Here is a 15550-nt window from a genome sequence, read left to right as displayed (position 1 = left end):
AAGCCAGGCCAGGTTTGTTAGTGAGAAATGGTATCAAACGATGCCAGTCAATACGGCTGACACATGTCAACACTGGAAAAAAAACTACAGTCATCACTTTGTGTCACCGCTCTCTAGAGACCAGGAAGTCAGTGCTTTTTGGTGAGAATGGAGAAGGAGATGACTTGGATGTTTGGATAGTGCAATGCAGTGGAACCAGTAAGAGATATTGTGACGTTGTGTGGTGTGTGTTTGATAAGTTGCTTCATGACAACTCGTCTAAAGTGATAGTTTGTAAAGTCAAAACAAGATTGTACTTTTTTCTATACTTGTTTAAATTCCTAAAGAAATGGGAATATATTTAAAACAAAGTTTGTGTGTAAGTGTAAGGGTGCGCATGTTCAACTGAAATTGTTTTAATTTTCAGTGGTAAAAAGTCATAAACTTGGAAAAATCAGGTATCGGAAATGAAGTTTCAAAGTAAAAACAAGAAGGCAAGCCACGTCCTTGCCTTTAAATATGATCGATGGAGTCTTTCGGCTAGGGGCAGCGGCAGAGAGAAGGTCACGCACCCGGCACATACACTGACGCCACGCGCCCTGTACATCCGTGCTTTGGGCGTGAATCATGGAGGAGCGATTCGTCCATTTTGTAGCTGCCAGCAAGCAAGCCACAGGACTGTGTGAAGAACTGAAGATGACTTATTTTGTAATAAGGAAGAGAAAGGGCCAGAGAAAGAGGCCAGGATCTCACAACTGAATCTGCTGGAGAGAGTTTCTCAGTAGAGTCCACAGCAGGACAAAGCAGTGCTGGTGTGAGCTGTATCCAGAGCTCCAGGGCCTCTGGTGAACAAACAATTAAGAAGAAACTAAAATCTGGATCAAAGATGATTTCTTGAGGTATGGCTTTAATTGTGCCAATGCAAATCAGGATGCAAAGCCCATGTGTGCTATATGCAGGGAAGTACTGGCAAAGCACTCAGAGCCTCAAAGGCATTTGAAGACTAAGCATGGCAAGTTTGAGGAAAAACCTTGATATTTTACAAAGAATGCAGCGAGAACTTAAATCAAGAGCAGAAATGTAACAGTGAATGATGAAGCAAGTGAGATCGTGAGGACCAAGCAGGTCCATCTGCTGTATTAAAGGTGAGCAATAATGGTGTGTCAGGTCGGCCGGCGGGGTCGCGAAGGTCGGCCGGCGGGGTCGCAAAGGTCGGCCGGCGAAGGTCGGCCGGCGGGGTCGCAAAGGTCGGCCCGCGGGGTCGCAAAGGTCGGCCGGCGGGGTCGCGAAGGTTGGCCGGCGGGGTCGTGAAGGTCAGCCGGCGGGGTCGCGGGGCAAAATGATTTGAAAAACACTGCTTTACACAAACAGATCAACCATGATCTTATCGAATAGCAGAGCAGGCTCGAGGGGCCGAATGGCCATGCCCTGCACCAGTTTTGTATGTTCGTAAGAATCCATCTACCTTCTCCTTAAAAATATTTAACAATCCCATCTCTACCACTTTCTGAGGCAGAATTGCAAAGTCGCACAATCTCTGAGAGAAAAATGTTCTCCTGATCTGTCTTAAAATAGTGACCACCTGATATTAAAACAGCCTCCTTGGGGGTTCAGTGATGCAAGCACAGGAAAAGCAGTGAATCTGTGGACTTTGGTGCTGCTCATCCTTTAATCCTCTTGTTTATCACGCTTACACAGCCCACACTAACTGGTTTGTGATGCAGAACAAGGCCAGCAGCGCGGGTTCAATTCCCGTACCGGCCTCCCCGAACAGGCACCGGAATGTGGCGACTAGGGGCTTTTCACAGTAACTTCATACTTGTGACAATAAAAGATTATTATTATTATTACTTACCTAATCCGGCAAGGAACAGTCCATATTATGTCCCTGGACGATTCTGGCTAAGCATTGGTGACAAAATGCTGAGAAATCCAAAGAAGATTTTCAACAAAATGAGGCACTCCGGTGCAGCTCGGGTAGAGCTGACTGCTCAACATGACGACTTGTTCCTGAGAGGGCGCTCGGACCGGCTCCCGGTCCGGCACTCGATCCGGCTCTCGGTCCGGCACTCGATCCGGCTCCCGATCCGGCTCTCGGTCCGGCGCTCGATCCGGCTCTCGGTCCGGCACTCGATCCGGCTCTCGGTCCGGCTCCCGATCCGGCTTTAGATCCGGCTCTTGGTCAGGCTGCTGATCCAGCACTTGATCCGACACCCAATTCGGCTCCCGATCCGGCTCTCGATCGGCACTCGATCCAGCTGACGATCCAGCTCTCGGTCCGGCTCCCGGTCCGGCTCCCGATTAGGCATCCGATCCGGTTCTCGATCCGGCTCTCACTACGGCTCCCAATACGCCTCTTGATCCAGCACTCGATCCGACACCCGATTCGGCGCTCGATCCGGCTCTCGATCGGCACTCGATCCAGCTGCCAATCCAGCTCTCGGTCCGGCGCTCGATCCGGCTCCCGATTAGGCATCCGATCCGGTTCTCGATCCGGCTCCCAATACGGCTCTTGATCCAGCACTCGATCCGACACCCGATTCGGCGCTCGATCCGGCTCTCGATCGGCACTCGATCCAGCTGCCAATCCAGCTCTCGGTCCGGCGCTCGATCCGGCTCATGACTTTGCCAAGTTTTTGTATTTATTTTATTTTGAGGGTTAAAGAATCATTAACTGGTTCCTGCAGAGGTACTCGTGTCAGAGAAAAAGACGTTATGATCTGTCACTGGTGCCTCTGGTATAATTGGAGTAGGGGGAGATATGTTTTGGTGCGGGCGCAAAAATCTTATCCCATATTTCCTTTAGCTGATTGAGCAATGGCGGTAGCTACTTTGAACATTTGCTCCTGGAATGTGTGGGGACTAAGTCATCCTATTAAGTCAAAAAGGATCCTACTTTTCCTGAAAGAGAAAGCTGATATAGCTTTGTTGCAAGAAACCCATTTCGATGACGAGGAGCACTTAACATTGAAGAAAGACTTGGTGGGGCGGGTGTTTTTTGCCTTGTTCTCAACCATAATTAGGGTGTCGCAGTATTAGTCAATAGAAATGTGCCTTTCAAAATGGAGAAGTGTGATGGATGAGCAAGGTGCTACGTGATTGTCGAGGGACTTTTATATGGGGAACCTGTCTCAATAATTAATGTATATGTTCCACCAAACTATTCCCCTGATTTTGTTACTAAAGTCTTCATGGACTTTGCAGAATTGGTGCCTGCTAATTCCTTCAGAATTGGAGACTTCAACTGTTAGCTTTACCTTCTGGTGGTAAACTCCCAGTAACCAGAAATCTCCCCCCCCCCCCCCCCCCCCCCCCACAACAGGCAAGGACCCCAGCATCAGTTTGCGAGGAGGGGGGGTATTTGGATGTGTGGGGCACACTGCATCCTAAGGATAAAGAATTCACTTCCTTTTCTGCTCCCCACCCAATCGTTTGGGAGGAGAGTTTGTTAAGTGGATAAAGGTGCTTATAAAAGCCCATTGGCAGCAGTTTGGTGGTTATAAGTCTGAATTTTAATCTGCAGAGAGGAACTAGACAGGGGTGCCCGTTATCCCCGTTATTGTTTGCAATAGTGATTGAACCCCAGCAGAGGCAGTTAGACAGATGGAGTTTAATTTAGATAAATGTGAGGTGATGCATTTTGGCAGATCGAATCAGGCCAGGACCTACTCAGTTAATGGTATGGCGTTGGGGAGAGTTATAGAACAAAGAGATCTAGGAGTACAGGTTCATAGCTCCTTGAAGGTGGAGTCGCAGGTGGACAGGGTGGTGAGAAGGCATTCGGCATGCTTGGTTTCATTGGTCAGAACATTGAATACAGGGAGTTGGGACGTCTTGTTGAAGTTGTACAAGACATTGGTACGGCCACACTTGGAATACTGTGTGCAGTTCTGGTCACCCTATTATTAAACTAGAAAGAGTGCAGAAAAGATTTACTAGGATGTTGCCGGGACTTGAGGTTTGAGTTAAGGAGAGGCTGGATAGACTGGGACTTTTTTCCCTGGAGCGTAGGAGGCTTAGGGGTGATCTTATAGAGGTCTATAAAATAATGAGGGCATAGATAAGGTAGATAGTCAACATCTTTTCCCAAAGGTAGGGGAGTCTAAAACTAGAGGGCATAGGTTAAGGTGAGAGGGGAGAGATTCAGAAGGGCCCAGAGGGGCAATTTCTTCACTCCGAGGGTAGTGAGTGTCTGGAATGGGCTGCCAGAGGTAGTAGTAGAGGCGGGTACAATTGTGTCTTTCAAAAAGCATTTAGATAGTTACATGGGTAAGATGGGTATAGAGGGTTATGGGCCAAGTGCGGGCAACTGGGACTAGCTTAATGGTAAAACTGGGCGGCATGGACTGGTTGGGCCGAAGGGCCTGTTTCCATGCTGTAAACTTCTATGATTCTATGACAGGGTCCCTCAGTTTGTGGGGTACACAATGAAGGGAACAGAAGATTACACGATACGCAGATGACGTGTTGCTGTTTGTATCGAAGCCAGATGTTTCTGTTCCCACTATTATTGATATGGTGGATAGATTCAGCCTTGTCTCGGGTTATAAAATTAACAAAGTCTGAGGCTATGCCATTGGGAAAGCTTAGAGGGAGACTCCTCCGCACCCCCCCCCTTGCAAATTTCCCATTTAGGCGGTCCCCTTAAGGGTTTACTTATTTGGGTATTGTGGTTTCCCTCCCTTTTAGACATTGTATGGGGCAAGCTTCCTCCTTTACCCACGTCTATTAAGTTGGGCCTGCACTGTTGGTCCTCCTTGCCGATATCGTGATTGGGCAGGAGAGCACTGATTAAGATGTATGTGTTGTCTAGGTTATTGTATCCTCTACAGATGCTGCCTATCCTGTCTGCCAGGGTCCTAAATGGAAATCATTAGGAAGCTCAGTTTATTTATATTACATAGACATAGAACATCCAGTGCAGAAGGAGGCCATTCGGCCAATTGAGTCTGCACCGACCCACTTAAGCCCTCACTTCCAACCTACCCTGTAACCCAATAACCCTTCCTAACTTTTTTTTGGACACTAAGGGCAATTTATCATGACCAATCCACCTAACCTGCACGCCTTTGGACTGTGGGAGAAACCGGAGCACCCGGAGGAAACCCACGCACACACTGGGAGAACGTGAAGACTCCGCACAGACAGTGACCCAGTGGGGAATTGAACCTGGGACCCTGGCGCTGTGAAGCCACAGTGCTAGCCACTTGTGCTACCGTGCTGCCCAATAGAACAAAAAGAAGAGCCTGGAGGCTGGTCTGCCAGATGGGAGTGAGATCAGAATAAATTTCTGTACTCTTCCCCCATTCAGGGTAACCCCGGATTTCCCACCAGTTTTTGTTGACCATGATTCAATAGCTGGAGGGATTGAGGGATTTGTAGGCTGGATGACACGTTTAGTGGTGCTTCCCTGTCACCTTTTGAGCAGCTCTGCCAACAATTTGATATCCCAAGATACTCCTTTGTCAAATATCTGCAACCCAGAGACTTTGTCGTGAATAAGAGAACAACGCATCTTGGTGCTTCGGTCTCCCCAGTGAGAGAAAATTCTCACATCAACGGAATCTAAGCAATTAATCAGCACGTTTTATGGCACTTTATGGTCTAGATCCTGTGGTCTTGAGAAAAATACTTTGCAGTGAGTATTGATGAGGAGACCTGGGGTAATATATGGGAAAATGCATTCTTGGTCTGTAATGGAACGAAGGGGGCTCAGTTCAAAACATTGCAGTCTACACATCACGGTGAGCTTAAGACACAGGTTTGACCCTTTTATATCTCACTGTGCCACCAATGCATGGTAATCGAGAGAGACTACATACACTGTGTGTGGTCCTGTGTCAAAATAAAATCCTACTGGTCTGATATACTTAAAAGGTTGAGAAGATATTCAGTACGGCCTTAGAATTTGATCCTTTGTTCCTAATTCTGGGCGTCTTCCAAATAGGAGCATCATTGACTCTAATGAAAAAAGGCTGTAAAATAGGCTAACGTTTGTGGGGCGGAAGAACACCCTTTGCTCCTGGATTAGCGTTAAATCTCCTTCAACTCAGAATTGGCATTAAATTATCATGGAAAGTATCCCAATGGAGTTCTGAACTTGCGTACTCTGTTTTAAATCGGAGGCATTCTGAAAAATATAGGACTCTACTTCAAATCTATAGTTCCCTAATGTCTGACTTGCTCCTCCAGAATTTTCCAGAAGTTATGTAGCACCGCCCTCAACTCGCTACACGGGAAGGGTATACCAAGTTTCATGGAGTTAACCTCTTCTCTCCCATCCTCTATCCGCTTGTTGTTTTTCTTGTACTGAGTTTAATGATTAAACTGAATGAAGTATGATGGTGTTCTTGTTTTTTTTCTGGATTCTTGAATGGAGAAGCATTTATGCTGACTGTGCCAGGTGAGGGTTGGGGGTTGCGTTATTTGTAAAAATGGAAAAACACTCAAAAGTATATTTTGAAGAAGTACTGTCCTTTATTTCGACACTCTGCCGCAAGGGAAATATCCTTTCCACATCAGCTGGCTGCATCACAGCCTGGCATGGCTGAACCGCCTCAGTTAATAAGGGCAGCACGTTAGCATAGTGGTTAGCACAATTGCTTTACAGTTCCAGGGTCCCAGGTTTGATTCCCGGCTTGGGTCACTGTCTGTGCAGAGTCTGCACGTTCTCCCCGTGTGTGCGTGGGTTTCCTCCCACAGTCCAAAGATGTGCATTGGTCACGCTAAATTGCCCTTAGTGTCCAAAATTGCCCTAGTGTTGTGTGGGGTTACTGGGTTATGGGGATAGGGTGGAGGTGTGAGCTTGGGTAGGGTGCTCTTTCAAAGAGCCAGTGCAGACTCGATGGCCGAATGGCCTCCTTCTGCACTGTAAATTTTATGATTCTATGTGTCCTCACTTGTGAATTTTACCATTGATGTATCCCAATATGCCTAGTGTCCCAGTTTACTCCAGCGAGCTCGGTTTCATGTCCAGTCACTGAAAGCAAGCACAGGTACAGCAAGCAGTTAGAAGGCAAATAGTACACTGGCCTTCATTGCCAGAGGAATGAGTACAGAAGTAAGGGTGCCTTACTGCAGCTGGACAGGGCCTTGGTGAGACCACAGCTGGGGTATTGTGTGCAGTTCTGGTCTCCTTACCGAAGAAAGAATATAAGTTCCATGGAGGGAGTGCAGCGGCGGCCCACCAGCCTGATTCCTGGGATGGCAGGATTGTGGAGAGATTGGCTCGACTGCGTCTGTATTCTCTGTAATTCAGAAAACTGACAGTGGATCTCGTTGAAACGTATAAAGCTCTGGCAGGACTGGACAGACTGGAACGTGTTTCATTTTCTGGGGGGGAGGGGGTCTGGAACAAGGGGTCACAGTCTGAGTAGGGGGTACGTCATTTAGGACGGAGATGAGGAGCGATTTCTTCACTCAGAGGGTGGAGAACCTGTGGAATTCTTGACCAGAAAGGCTGTGGAGGCCAAATCACTGAATATATTTAAGAAGTACATAGATTTCTAGACTCTAAACGGCATCAAGAGGTATGTGGAGCGAGCGGGAGGATGGTGTTGAGATCGAGGATCAGCCATGATATTGAATGGCGGAGCAGGCTCGAAGGGCCGAATGGCCTCCTCCTACTTTCTGTGTATTTATGAAATGTCTGGCAATGTCTTGCATCTACTTGATGATTGGACAGCCTTTAAATTATTGAGGCTCAGGGTTTATGCTGTACAGTGTCTGAACTTCACTCAAGCTGAATGTCAGCCTTGTCCTCAAATGAGAGATGCCAACACAACTATACTTATTGCACAATAGCCTCATTCACAGCAGACGTGCACAATCTCACTCTCTTGCCCACCCTTCACACACTTTCTGACGCGCTTCTTCTGTTATCTGAGAAGACACCCTGAATGGGGTGATGGCATTGGGTGAGGTGAGAGGACTGGGGAGTGAGTGTACCCTGAGGTTCAGCTCGCATTCTGAACGGTAAATACATGGCCAATTGTTTCTGTTTGTTTGCTGCCGTGTCGTGTGCTGCTTTCTGATCGATTTCCTTCTCTGCAATTAGGACCTTCAGCAAGTGATGGTTTCAGGCCCGAATCTGAATGAGACCAGTATTGTCTCCGGTGGTTATGGAGGAACAGCAGAAGCGATAATCGCCACGGGTACAATCAAAGGTAGGTGAATGATGCTGGGTGTGGCAGGGTCAATGAGGTTAACTTGAAGAAAGGAAGCATGAGGGGAGGACTGAGGAGTGTATTTCATGGGCGGCACAGTGCTTAGCACTGTTGCTTCACAGCTCCAGGGTCCCAGGTTCGATTCCCGGCTTGGGTCACTGTCTGTGCGAAGTCTGCACGTTCTCCCCGTGTGTGCGTGGGTTTCCTCCGGGTGCTCCGGTTTCTTCCCAAAAGTCCCGGAAGACGTGCTGTTAGGTGAATTGAACATTCTGAATTCTCCCTCTGTGACCCGAACAGGCGGCGGAATGTGGCGACGAGGGGATTTTCACAGTAACTTAATTGCAGTGTTAATATAAGCATACTTGTCACAATAATAAAGATTGTTATTAAAATTATTATTATCATGCGATTGATTTGAGGAGTGGGATTTCCCTGGAAGATGGGGGAGAGAGATTCAGAGTGAGCTGGGGAGAGAGGTTCAGAGTGCGGTGGGGAGAGAGGTTCAGAGTGAGCTGGGGGAGAGAGGTTCAGAGTGCGCTGGGGCGAGAGGGTTAGAGTGCGGTGGGGGAGAGGGGTTCAGAGTGCGGTGGGGGAGAGGGGTTCAGAGTGAGCTGGGGGAGAGGGGTTCAGAGTGAGCTGGGGAGAGAGGTTCAGAGTGAGCTGGGGGAGAGAGGTTCACAGTGAGCTGGGGGAGAGAGGTTCAGAGTGCGGTGGGGGAGAGAGATTCACAGTGAGCTGGGGGAGAGAGGTTCAGAGTGAGCTGGGGGAGAGAGGTACAGAGTGCGGTGGGGGAGAGAGATTCAGAGTGAGCTGGGGGAGAGAGGTTCAGAGTGAGCTGGGGGAGGGGGAGGTTCAGAGTGAGCTGGGGGAGAGAGGTTCAGAGTGAGCTGGGGAGAGGGTCAGAGTGCGCTGGGGGAGAGAGGTTCAGAGTGCGGTGGGGGAGAGAGGTTCAGAGTGAGCTGGGGGAGAGAGGTTCAGAGTGCAGTGGGGGAGAGAGATTCAGAGTGAGCTGGGGGAGAGAGGTTCAGAGTGAGCTGGGGGAGAGAGGTTCAGAGTGAGCTGGGGGAGAGAGGTTCAGAGTGAGCTGGGGGAGAGAGGTTCAGAGTGCGCTGGGGGAGAGAGGTTCAGAGTGAGCTGGGGGAGGGGGAGGTTCAGAGTGAGCTGTGGGAGAGAGGTTCAGAGTGAGCTGGGGGAGGGGGAGGTTCAGAGTGAGCTGGGGGAGAGAGGTTCAGAGTGAGCTGGGGGAGAGAGGTTCAGAGTGAGCTGGGGGAGAGTTTCTGGTCCGTGCTTGGGGAAGCAAATGGAATGTTAAATACTGACTGAGCTCTGGCGATGCCCAGGGCACCCTCCGTTAGCACATGGGGCAGCTTGTGAAGGCATAGGGTATCCAGGCACAGTAACTGTCTATGTAGTGCAGACCCTCGCCAATCATGTCCAAAGAATAGCATGTCATTGTTTCTCATTTCTATTCTTTTTCTAAATTGCAGGCAAGCTAGAGGAAGTGCAGCTCCCATGGAAGAACAGGGCAGTAGGCAGCTGTCAGGAAGGAAAATCTGTATTCAATCTGGTGCCGAAAGTCAGGATTTATAAATCTAGTAGGCAGTTATTTACTCAACTGGATTGTTCAAAGTTAGTTTTGGTGGTGATATTTCCGTTTGATTCCATGTTTGAAAGAACTCCACACACACATCCCGAGAGCCAAGTGTTGAATCCCACTTCACTGGCACAGGGCATGAAGGAAGGTTGCAGGGCGAAGAAGATATAAGTGAAACTTCCGAGGAACTACTGTAGGGTTTGCTGCTGGACCAGGAGCTTGCAATGTTGCTCGTGCTCCGTGCTGTCTCTCCTGGCTGGGGAACCAGGCCGAGGAATGAGGAGCAGTGGCTTTCACAGATCTCTGCCTCCAACCAACGCTCCGTGCTGTCACTATCCTGTGTTCCCACACATCTCATTCTTGTACTTACACATTGCTGATTGCTCCCACACGCAACACACTGCTTCACCCACAGCTTGTGTTCAACAATAAACCGGCCTGCTTCCCTTGCGCAAATAACTCTGAGTCAGTGGGGGAGTTCTCGAAGTAGGGGTTGGGGAGAGTGTCTATTTGTGTGGATGTGTGGACAAAGTTTATTCATAAACACAAAGCTTTTGAGGGTGGTGTAACGGGTTGTTTGAAACGGGAAATGTGACCCTTGACTTCAAGATCAAAAGCCGAGAGAGGACAAAATCAAAGATAAGAGGCCCCAGCTGGACAATTGTGCCCTGTTCTGGCCCCACGATTTTGGAAGGTTGTAGAGTCCTTGGAGAGGGTGCAGAGGGGATTTACCACCATTGGAGCAGGGCTGACAGACCTCAGTTAATCTGGAGAGACTGGGATTCTTCTCCTTATCAGCAGTGAAGGTCAAAGGGAGATTGAATAGAGGCGTTCAAAATACAATCGAAACACAGATAATAGGAGCAGAAGGAGGCCATTCAGCCCTTCGAACCTGCTCTGTCATTCATTATGATCATGGCTGATCATCCCACACAGTAACCTGCTCCTGCCCCCCCCACCCCCCCCCCCCAATATCCTTTGATCCATTTAGCCCCGAGAGCTACACCTAACTCCCACCTGAAAACATGCAAGGATACAGGAGGTTGAAAGTAGTGAGGTCATGAGTAGGGTTTCAAAGTTGCAGGAGTGTACCGGCAGGCAGGAAGGTGGTTTAAAGAGTGTCTACTTCAATGCCAGGAGCATCTGGAATAAGGTGGGTGAACTTGCGGCATGGGTTGGTACCTGGGACTTCGATGTTGTGGCCATTTCGGAGACATGGATAGAGCAGGGACAGGAATGGTTGTTGCAGGTGCCGGGGTTTAGATATTTCAGTAAGCTCAGGGAAGGTGGTAAAAGAGGGGGAGGGGTGGCATTGTTAGTCAAGTACAGTATTACGGTGGCAGAAAGGACGTTTGATGAGGACTCGTCTACTGAGGTAGTATGGGCTGAGGTTAGAAACAGGAAAGGAGAGGTCACCCTGTTAGGGGTTTTCTATAGGCCTCCGAAAAGTTCCAGAGATGTAGAGGAAAGGATTGCAAAGATGATTCTGGATAGGAGCGAAAGCAACAGGGTAGTTGTTATGGGGGACTTTAACTTTCCAAATATTGACTGGAAACGCTATCGTTTGAGTACTTTTGATGGGTCCGTTTTTGTCCAATGTGTGCAGGAGGGTTTCCTGACACAGTATGTAGATAGGCGAACGAGAGGCGAGGCCATATTGGATTTGGTACTGGGTAATGAACCAGGACAGCTGTTAGATTTGGAGGTAGGTGAGCACTTTGGTGATAGTGACCACAATTCGATTACGTTTACTTTAGTTATGGAAAGGGATAGGTATATACCGCAGGGCAAGAGATGTATCTGGGGGAAAGGCAATTATGATGCGATGAGGCAAGACTTAGGATGCATCGGATGGAGAGGAAAACTGCAGGGGATGGGCACAATGGAAATGTGGAGCTTGTTCAAGGAACAGCTACTGCGTGTCCTTGATAAGTATGTACCTGTACCTGTCAGGCAGGGAGGAAGTGGTCGAGCGAGGGAACCGTGGTTTACTAAAGCAGTTGAAACACTTGTCAAGAGGAAGAAGGAGGCTTATGTAAAGATGTGACGTGAAGGTTCAGTTAGGGTGCTCGAGAGTTACAAGTTAGCTAGGAAGGACCTAAAGAGAGAGCTAAGAAGAGCCAGGAGGGGACATGAGAAGTCTTTGGCAGATAGGATCAAGGATAACCCTAAAGCTTTCTATAGATATGTCAAGAATAAAAGAATGACTAGGGTAAGAGTAGGGCCAGTCAAGGACAGTAGTGGGAAGTTGTGCGTGGAGTCCGAGGAGATAGGAGAGGTGCTAAATGAATATTTTTTGTCAGTATTCACACAGGAAAAAGACAATGTTGTCGAGGAGAATACTGAGATACAGGCTACTAGACTAGAAGGGCTTGAGGTTCATAAGGTTGGCAATTCTGGGCCGGATGGGGTTTATCCTAGAATTCTCTGGGAAGCTAGGGAGGAGATTGCTGAGCCTTTGGCTTTGATCTTTAAGTCATCTTTGTCTACAGGAATAGTGTCAGAAGACTGGAGGATAGCAAATGTTGTTACCTTGTTCAAGAAGGGGAGTAGAGACAACCCAGGTAACTATAGACCAGTGAGCCTTACTTCTGTTGTGGGCAAAATCTTGGAAAGGTTTATAAGAGATAGGATGTATTTTTGTTTTAAAGTATTTCTTAAATTAAGGTTTTGCAAAGTTTTTCATAATATCGTAATAATCCTAACACAGCAAAATAGAGTGAACATTAACATAGTGCAAAAAGAGAATATACAATAGCAATTGACTAGACGTGACCCCACGCGCCTCAGTCTTCCCACACCCTCCCAACGGAGCACTCGCCCCCACTCCCCTACGGGTCGCTGCTGCTGCTGACGTTTTAATTTTCCCTGAGAAGCCATCGGACGGTATTAGAACATAGAACAATACAGCGCAGTACAGGCCCTTCGGCCCACGATGTTGCACCGAGACAAAAGCCATCTAACCTACACTATGCCATTATCATCCATATGTTTATCCAATAAACTTTTAAATGCCCTCAATGATGGCGAGTTCACTACTGTAGCAGGTAGGGCATTCCACGGCCTCACTACTCTTTGCGTAAAGAACCTACCTCTGACCTCTGTCCTATATCTATTACCCCTCAGTTTAAAGTTATGGCCCCTCGTGCCAGCCATATCCATCCACGGGAGAAGGCTCTCACTGTCCACCCTATCCAACCCCCTGATCATTTTGTATGCCTCTATTAAGTCTCCTCTTAACCTTCTTCTCTCCAACGAAAACAACCTCAAGTCCATCAGCCTTTCCTCATAAGATTTTCCCTCCATACCAGGCAACATCCTGGTAAATCTCCTCTGCACCCGCTCCAAAGCCTCCACGTCCTTCCTATAATGCGGTGACCAGAACTGTACGCAATACTCCAAATGCGGCCGTACCAGAGTTCTGTACAGCTGCAACATGACCTCCCGACTCCGGAACTCAATCCCTCTACCAATAAAGGCCAACACTCCATAGGCCTTCTTCACAACCTATCAACCTGGGTGGCAACTTTCAGGGATCTATGTACATGGACACCTAGATCCCTCTGCTCATCCACACTTTCAAGAACTTTACCATTAGCCAAATATTCCGCATTCCTGTTATTCCTTCCAAAGTGAATCACCTCACACTTCTCTACATTAAACTCCATTTGCCACCTCTCAGCCCAGCTCTGCAGCTTATCTATATCCCTCTGTAACCTGCTACATCCTTCCACACTATCGACAACACCACCGACTTTAGTATCGTCTGCAAATTTACTCACCCACCCTTCTGCGCCTTCCTCTAGGTCATTGATAAAAATGACAAACAGCAACGGCCCCAGAACAGATCCTTGTGGTACTCCACTTGTGACTGTACTCCATTCTGAACATTTCCCATCAACCACCACCCTCTGTCTTCTTTCAGCTAGCCAATTTCTGATCCACATCTCTAAATCACCCTCAATCCCCAGCCTCCGTATTTTTTGCAATAGCCTACCGTGGGGAACCTTATCAAACGCTTTGCTGAAATCCATATACACCACATCAACTGCTCGACCCTCGTCTACCTGTTCAGTCACCTTCTCAAAGAACTCAATAAGGTTTGTGAGGCATGACCTACCCTTCACAAAGCCATGCTGACTATCCCTGATCATATTATTCCTATCTAGATGATTATAAATCTTGTCTCTTATAATCTCCTCCAAGACTTTACCCACCACAGACGTGAGGCTCACCGGTCTATAGTTGCCGGGGTTGTCTCTGTTCCCCTTTTTGAACAAAGGGACCACATTTGCTGTCCTCCAGTCCTCTGGCACTATTCCTGTAGCCAATGATGACATAAAAATCAAAGCCAAAGGTCCAGCAATCTCTTCCCTGGTCTCCCAGAGAATCCTAGGATAAATCCCATCAGGTCCCGGGGACTTATCTATTTTCAGCCTGTCCAGAATTGCCAACACCTCTTCCCTACGTACCTCAATGCCATCTATTCTATTAGCCTGGGGCTCAGCATTCTCCTCCACAACATTATCTTTTTCCTGAGTGAATACTGACGAAAAATATTCATTTAGTATCTCGCCTATCTCTTCAGTCTCCACACACAATTTCCCATCCCTGTCCTTGACTGGTCCTACTCTTTCCCTAGTCATTCGCTTATTCCTGACATACCTATAGAAAGCTTTTGGGTTTTCCTTGATCCTTCCTGCCACATACTTCTCATGTCCCCTCCTTGCTCGTCTTCGCTCTCTCTTTAGATCCTTCCTCGCTACCTTGTAACTATCCATCGCCCCAACCGAAACTTCACACTTCATCTTCACATAGGCCTCCTTCTTCCTCTTAACAAGAGATTCCACTTCCTTGGTAAACCACGGTTCCCTCGCTCGACGCCTTCCTCCCTGTCTGACCGGTACATACTTATCAAGAACACGCAGTAGCTGATCCTTGAACAAGCCCCACTTATCCAGTGTGCCCAACACTTGCAGCCTACTTCTCCACCTTATCCCCCCCAAGTCACGTCTAATGGCATCATAATTGCCCTTCCCCCAGCTATAACTCTTGCCCTGCGGTGTATACTTATCCCTTTCCATCATTAACGTAAACGTCACCGAATTGTGGTCACTGTCCCCAAAGTGCTCTCCTACCTCCAAATCCAACACCTGGCCTGGTTCATTACCCAAAACCAAATCCAACGTGGCCTTGTTTCAGGAAACAACATATTGTTTCAGGAAACCCTCCTGCACACACTGTACAAAAAACGACCCATCTATTGTACTCTAATTATATCTTTTCCAGTCAATATTTGGAAAGTTAAAGTCTCCCATAATAACTACCCTGTTACTTTCGCTCATATCCAGAATCATCTTCGCCATCCTTTCCTCTACATCCCTAGAACTATTAGGAGGCCTATAAAAAACTCCCAACAGGGTGACCTCTCCTTTCCTGTTTCTAACTTCAGCCCATACTACCTCGGAAGAAGAGTCCCCATCTAGCATCCTCTCCGCCACCGTAATACTGCTCTTGACTAGCAGCGCCACACCTCCCCCTCTTTTGCCTCCTTCTCGGAGCTTACTAAAACACCTAAACCCCGGAACCTGCAACATCCATTCCTGTCCCTGCTCTATCCATGTCTCCGAAATGGCCACAACATCGAAGTCCCAGGTACCAACCCATGCTGCCAGTTCCCCTACCTTGTTTCGTATACTCCTGGCATTGAAGTAGACACACTTCAAACCACCTACCTGAACACTGGCCCCCTCCTGCGACGTCAAAAATGTGCTCCTGACCTCTATACTCTCCTTCTCCCTTCCCCTAAAAC

The 15550-nt window shown here is 48.0% G+C and overlaps 1 protein-coding gene across 1 annotated transcript in view; it reads left to right on the top strand.

The window, feature by feature from the left end:
* LOC140391351 (arfaptin-2-like) overlaps positions 1–15550 on the top strand; it is a 282669-nt gene that overhangs the window by 168749 nt on the left and 98370 nt on the right. Inside the window, exons 3-4 of the mRNA XM_072475930.1 lie at positions 8036–8144; positions 9632–9739. Of these exons, the coding sequence (XP_072332031.1) occupies positions 8036–8144; positions 9632–9739 (217 nt within the window). The remainder of the gene's footprint in view (positions 1–8035; positions 8145–9631; positions 9740–15550) is intronic.

Source organism: Scyliorhinus torazame, chromosome 15 (genome assembly GCF_047496885.1).
Source record: "Scyliorhinus torazame isolate Kashiwa2021f chromosome 15, sScyTor2.1, whole genome shotgun sequence".
Lineage (NCBI taxonomy): Eukaryota > Metazoa > Chordata > Chondrichthyes > Carcharhiniformes > Scyliorhinidae > Scyliorhinus > Scyliorhinus torazame.
The sequence above is the reverse complement of the archived record's forward strand: the minus strand, read 5'-3'. Positions and strand labels throughout refer to the sequence as shown.